Raw genomic sequence first — 7787 nt, 5'->3', positions numbered from 1 at the left:
TTTGTATTATAAAAATAATTAAAATATATAGTCTCGTACATGTATGACTATCAAATCTAGTTATTGCTCTCTCTCTATATATTATTTAATTAAAATCTAAGAAACTGAAATAATTTTAAAATTTATAATTCTGATTAATATTTAAAAAATTTAAAACATAAATAATTATTTAATAACTTCAGCTGTAAAATTTTTTTTATTTATAAATTCAAGAGGAGGAAAACAACATTTGAATTAAAAAAAACGAAAATGAAAGTTAATACAAGTTATTAAAAAAGTAACGAAGACTTACGCGTAATATTAATAACAAATAAATGTCAATATTAAATGGCGTAACTTTACATGTTTCTACGCATTAAAGCATCTTTAATAATTGTTTTTCCAAGTAATTTATTAAGATTTTTATTTTATTTTAAATGAGACAACATTATTTTTAAGCAATTTATATTACATTTTTTTATAAATTTTATTTTAATGGTGAGATTTTATAAGAGCATCTCCAGTGGGAGTTGCTTATAAGCAACTCCTGTACCACATCACTGTAACATCAGCTCTGACCTACTTTATGGGTTGCTTAAATTTTAGCAGAGTTGCATAAAGTGAGTCAGAGCTGATGTGACACAGAAATTGCTTATAAGTAACTCCCATTGCAGATGCTCTAAGTAATCTATATTTTTTATAATTATTTTTATTTAAACTTTGTTTTTTGATAACTTAAAAATTAATGTAATTATTATAATTAAATATTAACTTAATTAACTATAATAAATAATATTTTAACATATAAAAAAATTAATAGTAACATTTACACAATTAATTTAATGTGTATAAAAATATTAAAAGTAACGAAATTACATAACCATGAAAAATATATAACAATGATGGATAATTAGTTTTTGATTTGTGGGTATGGATAATTAGTTTTTGATTTGTGGGTGATGAAAGGTTGATGATTTATACTTTTTATCTTTATTTTTGAGAGTTGTTTGAATTTTCGGTTGTTCGTTGATAAAATTAATACTAAAAAATATTATTATTTTTAATTCATAAACAATATTGTTTATTTGAGAATCGCTTCTTATTTTAAAATAATTTTTTGTATATGATTTGTTAATAAGTAATGTTGCTTATTGATAAGATACACTATAACTACTCTCTATTGAAGATGTTATTGCTAGACAAGTAAAAAAGGCATTGAAGCATTTTATACTTTTTTTTCTCCCCATTTTATTTGACATTTTGACAATTCATTTATTTTAATTTGATTTTCGTTTTATAATATTAATATAACAATACACATTTTTTTTATTATACTATTAATCGTTATTAATATATTCTTTAACTAATATGTTACTCTCTTTTTTTCAATAGTTGTTTTATTGGTCAGAATCCCAAAGGATTAACAATATATTAATAAGTTACATGATTTTTTAAATAGATAGTATATTTCTAAGTCTTTGTGCCAAAACCTTAAGGGAGTATTTGGTAGTAGATAATTATTTTCTTTAAGAATCATAATTTTCAAAAATTATAAATTTTGAGAATCATAACTTATGGGAATAATTAAATATGTTTGATTATTCATTCCTGAAAATATTCATATAGAATTTTTGAGAATTAAAAATTTTAATGTTTTATCACAATAGTATATTCATGGACATATAAATACTTTTTACAAAAATATTCTTTATTAAAAATAAAATCATTATATATATATATATATATATATATATATATATATTTACTCTTATCACAAGCATGACATTAAACTATTTTTCAAAATATATATATTTACTCTTATCACAAGCATGACATTAAACTATTTTTCAAAAATTAAAAATTTATAGTTAAAATTATTTAAATACATAATTTAGTAAAATAAATAAAGAAAATAGTTACATAATAATTAAGAAAGATAAAAATATATTATTTTATTTCATTCAAATAAATAAATATTAACAAATATCTTTAAATTATAAAAACAAAAGAAATTTTGATAATATTATTAAAATTAACAAAATCAATAAATAATAAAATATAAAAAAGAGAGAAATAGAGATGTGAAAGGGAGAGATATGACAAATAATCATCATTTTATACATTACATATAATAGATGATATTTCTTTTATCAAAACATGACACCAATGGAGATAACTTTAATACAATTAAAGTTGTAAGAAAAATTAGTTTATGACAAAATCGATAAATACTTTGTCAATATCATGGTAACAAAAAAAAATATACATTATAACACTGGGTATAAAACATGTGCTAAAAAAATTATTCTAACTTTTTTTTGCATTTAAGACAAGACCAATTGTAATCAAATTGTTAGCAAGAATTAGGAATGACAAAAATTCATACACATAAATACTCATGGATACCTGGTAGATAATTAAATGAATATCCGCTAATAATGAGATAAGGATGAAAAATAAAATACTGTGTCCACATGTATCCGCACTTAAAAAATATAAATATTTTTAATTATATATTTAGTAATTTAATTTAATTTATTTTTATACTAAATATGTCTCATAATTACCTTTTTTTTCCAGTACAAATATGTTACAATTTTTTCAATATAAATATATATTTTAAAATTATTTATTTTTAATTCAATTTTATTTCTTATCTATTTAGTTAAAATTTTACATATGATCAAGTATCCATAAAATATATGTAGATACTCATACATATATAAAAAATTCATAAATATCTTCATTAAATAGAATGAATGACAGAAAACAACCACCTACCACTGTCCCGTCGCTATCCCTAGTAAAAACTTTAACCATCGTATCAATTTTTACAACTTTACCGAATAACAAATATCACAACAATATATACACACTTGTGCATCATAGTTTTGGCACATGCCTCCATCTTTTCATAAATGCAAGAAAATATACGCATTTTTAGAAATTTTGCATTTGATCATTTTTCTGTTTGATGGTGGGAAGCAGTTACATACACCTTGTAGAAAGCTAACTCATTCAGAAAAATGGTTAGCAAAATGAACCTAGTATACTATCTAGTATATTTAGTTTGTTAAGAATTCCAAGTTTTCCTTTAGAATGTCGAAGTAATGAATTTTGATGAACCAAAAAAATTTTAGATAGTTAAAATTGTTCTCACAAATTTTCACCTGCACGTTCCAGGACTGTTCTAAGTTCATCTGCTATCTCACGAAGGAGGATAGGTTTTCTAATCAATCCATTCATTCCCACCTGTAGACATCTCTCCTTTATGTGTTCTTCGGCACTTGCGGTAAAAGCTATGATCAAGGGCCAATTATGGCTTTGGAATTTCCGAATCCTTCTTGCAACTTCAAAACCATCCATTTCAGGCATGTGAAGATCTAACAGAATAATTCTGAATGAGTTACCTGAGGCAGTCATAGCACCAAGACATTCGAATCCTGATGAAACAGCAGTTACTTGACATCCAAGTTTCTCAAGCAGCTTCTTGGTCACAGTCCTGTTTACATCATCATCATCGGCTAATACAACCTTAAGCCCTCTAAACTGGGAATTTGAAAATTCTTTAGGTACAAGAATGAATCTTCCCTGAGATGATCCTGTCTGAAACCTGAGAAGAAGTGTCACTCCTTGTGCCAAACCCAGAGAGTTAGTTGATATCCAAATATTACCTTGCATCATCTGCATATTATTCCATTTTAACAGTCAGAATTACAAAAAAAAATACACCATGGTAAACTAAACATATTTCAGTTGGTTTATCACTGAAGGCTTCTCAACCAACCCACAATCAGCAAATAGGCAAGGACAAAACCAAATTTGGTTTTAGGCCGAAGTGTTCAAAATATACAGAACAAAAATGCAAGAACCGATTTACTGTTTTGTATTCAATGTTTATTGTTCACCTAATACAACAGAACAAAAGCGAGAAACTTGAGAGTCTATTTCATGTTGAAATCCTAGAACTAACTGATCTTACAGTTGAAAAAAGTAGACTACACTCTTAGTATTTCAATCTTGATTTTCTCCCTGATGTTTGAATCCATATTTTTAACTAACTAGGTTAAGATCTCAAAAGAGGATAATATATCATATACATGGGATAAACAAGACAGAATCCTTTAGTTATAGAGCAAAATTCCAACAGTAAAATGTTGCTAGACCTGAAGGACACCATGACTGACATTAACAATGACAAAGAATATATATATTTTTATTACTGAAAGGAAAATGACTGGTGTTAACATACATGAGAAAAATTACAGGTCATGACAAAAAAAGGCTGTCTCCTTGGCTGAAACATGCAAGGAGAGAAACATGTGCAAAATTGAATGTCACTTTCACGGTCACATACTAGAGATCAGTGATTTTGGACTAACAGAATGGCAAAGTCAGTACTATGATTTTAATTGAATGGCAATGTCTGTCACATTAAACTTTAAGATTTTCTACCATACAAAATCCTTATATTTTAATGAAAAACATTAAATGTGAAGGAGACGTCAATGCATACAATCCAATTTGGAACAGAATGTCTCCTTTGAGCATTTTAAAAGGACACTGCTATTCAGCATCATATGAGTCCATATTGCAAAACAAACACCAAACTAACCATACTATATGTGGTTTTCAAATGTCAAGTAGATGACCAAAAAGATTAACAAGACACCTGAGTGAATCTACTGACAGATTCATTATTACTTTCTCAACATCATTAACAATTCCCAATGCATCATAGGGGTCAATCCAATAATCATCTTCTACGCATAAAATGTAATGCAAAGGTTTACAGCCAACACAATCCATACAATTAATCAAGCAGCACATAATTTCTCAAGATGGTGCTTTTAAATAAACAGTTAAAACATAAACTTGGGAATAATCCATATAACTACAATCACTAACAAAATTGATACATAAATTTTCAAAAGAGAATGATACACCTACCTGCACCAGCGTTTTGCACATGCTGAAGCTCAGGCCTTCCTCAGGTTCATTTTTGCAGCTTCTACCAGTGTAAATTCTTGTTGAAACTGATTCATCTGACTGGGAACTAATACCATTTATCTGAAAATTAAACTTTATATTTATGTAGTCATTTTGCATGCTTGATCTCCATATTCCAAAATTTCTATCATCTTTATCTCCACCATCACTTTCAACATAAACTTGAAAAATGAGAGTTCCTTTATCATATACGCTCAATAAATAGCCAATCATATGTAAAATTACTTGGAAAGACCTTGCCTCATCACCTATGACCAGATTAGGCAAAGACTTGTCAACATCAACTTCAAGACCAAAGCCTTTATATATACACAAACACTTGGCAGTGCAAGACGCCTCCCTCATCATTGAATGTAGATGGAAAGGTTTCATCTCTAGCTGGAAGCTTCCATTGTCTTTCGCAGCAATCTCCATGACATCATTAATCAATCGTGAGAGTGCATTGCTTACTTTCAAAATTGAGTCGATAACAATCTTATGTTCATATCTTATATTATCCTCTTGAAACATTGAAAGCAAACCCAGGATTGAATGCATAGGTCTCCGCATTCCATGACTCATGACTTTCTCAAACGAGCTCCTCGCCTTCCTGGCCATCATTGCATTCTTTTGAGCCAGTTGCAACGCCTGGTTTTGCTCTGCAAGTTTCTGGCTTATAAGCTGAGACTCTTCAAGCACAGATGCATGAGACAAGGCTACAGCCACCTGGTCAGCAACCACTTCCACTATCTCCATTTCATGGCAGGTCCAAGCCCTGGAGTTTGAATTTGGAAGAACCAAAACCAGCACACCGTAAGATGTTTCAACCATCTCTGGTGTCCCTCCTTTGAAATTGGAAACATGAAGTATTGGCATGCGAATGGCTGCAATGGCACCCGAATCCCCAGATCCACCACCACTACTTGCTGCTCCTAGTGCTGAATCAGGCCTCAAAATCCAAACCCCTTTGCTCTTTTTAATGTCCAACACATCAGGGTCACCAACAGGAATAGAATTGCGAAAACTCCTTGCTGAGCTTGGTTTCAACTCATGAGTCAAATGCATTTCTCTCCTGCAATCATCAGGCATCCAAACTGCACAATTGTGCAAATCTAATGCCTTGGAAAGCTCAACAAGGGTCGTGTACAAGATTGTGTGCTTATCCAGCGACTTCCTAATTTCACATGTGAGCATCCTAACATGCCAACTAGCTTCCTTCTGTTTCTTCATCATCCCAACCTCTTGCCCCAATTCCAAGACATTCTTCCTCAAGAATAACTCCCTCACTTTGATTTTCAGCAGAAGAGGAATGAGGGTGGGAAAGGTAATGGCAGTGGCACATGAGACAAGTGCAGTGAGGAACTTAGCAACAGTGAGGGAAAGAAACAACTGGAAGGAGTGAGGGCCATAGTAAGTATAAGCATTGAGTAAATGAGTCAGTCCACAGAGAACTATGAATGCAATGAATTGAAGGAAGACCAATTTGAAGGGGACATTGGAGCAGCTCACAAAGTAAAGAAGCTCAATGGGAATGGAAAAGTATGCTATGGCAATGAAAAAGTCACTCACTTTCTGGCACACCAGCACGTTCTGTGTGCTCCAAAGCCCTAACCCTTCCTCATCACAGTTGCACTGTGAATATTCCACATCGATGGCACACACAGAAATCACCGTAACCAAAAGGAACAACATAAGAAACAACCCTCTTTCCATGGCAACAACTTTTTCCTTTTCTAAATCACCCCCCTAAGTTAATAGCTCAAATTAACATTACAATTGCCACATACATATATATGCACATTATAATGCCAATTTAAATAAATTCAAATGATTAAACAAATAAATAATTGATATAGTTAACTAATTGGATACAACAGTAGAAGCTGACACCAGTAACAATTTGGGGGCAGAGACCAAGAAGATAAGAATCACGCTTTAGGTGAACGATACGGTGCCAAAGTCCAATGACTTAGGAAGAAATTTTAATCTAAAGTTTGAACTTTGAAGAGAGACTTGATTGGTCTTGAAAGCATAGTGGGACCCACAGAGCTTGACATGAACCGAACCAAGACTCCCTTGCTCTGCTCACACACCTTTACATGTAATAATAAATGTCTTTACCATTTCCATCGAGGCATCAACCATTAAATTAATTATAACATAAGATTTGAAAGATTACATAATATCACTTTTAATAATAGTTAAGCAGGTATTCTTGTTCCTCTTCAACCACAAACTGTCAACCATTTTTTTAAAATTAAGTGCGATACATCGCATAAAGGGAGCTAGTAGAGTATTGTCATTTCGTGTACTCTAACTTAGGATACCAATTGACAATTGATTAAAAATTAAAAGGTGTAAATACGTTTTTAGTATAAAAATGCTGGATCGCCGAATGAATGCTTCGAAACTTGTTTTGGATTATTAAAAAACTGATTTAAATAATAAAATATTAAATTAAATAATTATTTTATAATAAATTTATTAAAAGATATTAATATTTTAATCATTCCTTGAATCATATAACAATCCTCTTTTTAGTATGTTAAATTTAGGATAATTTTAATTTTAATTCTTTAAATTTGAAATTAAATTTTTTAATCTATATAATTTTAAAAAATATTAATTTAACTTTTATGTTCAAATTTTGTTTGTGGATTTAATAAATATTATTGTACAAAATTCATTTACTAATGTCTTTATTAATGAAAATATTTCATTAAATTTAATTGATGTTATATAACAACTTTAATTTGTTATGGGTAACTTAGAGCAACTCCAATGGGAGTTGCTTGTCCCATGAAGCAACTCAAGTCCGG

At 29.9% G+C, this 7787-nt stretch overlaps 1 protein-coding gene across 2 annotated transcripts; it reads right to left on the bottom strand.

Annotated features, from left to right (window-relative positions):
• Nucleotides 1-2667: 2667 nt before the first annotated feature.
• LOC109795975 (protein EIN4) lies at nucleotides 2668-7038 on the bottom strand. 2 transcript variants are annotated; one of them, XM_020355556.3, is made up of 3 exons: nucleotides 6538-7038; nucleotides 4930-6357; nucleotides 2668-3663 (listed from the first exon to the last, which is right to left on the bottom strand). In XM_020355556.3, the coding sequence occupies exons 1-3, from the start codon at nucleotides 6679-6681 to the stop codon at nucleotides 3136-3138; spliced, it is 2100 nt and encodes a 699-aa protein (XP_020211145.1). In that variant the 5' UTR covers nucleotides 6682-7038; the 3' UTR covers nucleotides 2668-3135. The 2 variants fall into 2 exon arrangements, with proteins under 2 accessions (XP_020211145.1, XP_020211144.1); XM_020355555.3 differs by having other exon boundaries at nucleotides 4930-7037.
• Between the last annotated feature and the right edge of the window lie 749 nt (nucleotides 7039-7787).

Source organism: Cajanus cajan, chromosome 6 (genome assembly GCF_000230855.2).
Source record: "Cajanus cajan strain Asha chromosome 6, NIPB_CcT2T_4, whole genome shotgun sequence".
In the NCBI taxonomy this organism is placed as follows: Eukaryota; Viridiplantae; Streptophyta; class Magnoliopsida; order Fabales; family Fabaceae; genus Cajanus; species Cajanus cajan.
Note: the sequence above shows the minus strand (reverse complement) of the source record. Positions and strands in the feature narration are given on the sequence as shown.

What these genes read in the sequence shown, in the direction of transcription:
- LOC109795975 (XM_020355555.3), bottom strand. Translation starts at nt 6,681, where the DNA reads ATGGAAAGAGGGTTGTTTCTTATGTTGTTCCTTTTGGTTACGGTGATT. An exon ending in TGTGCAAAACGCTGGTGCAG is followed by an intron (nt 3,664 to 4,929) that starts GTAGGTGTATCA and finishes AATAATATGCAG; the next exon opens with ATGATGCAAGGTAATATTTG.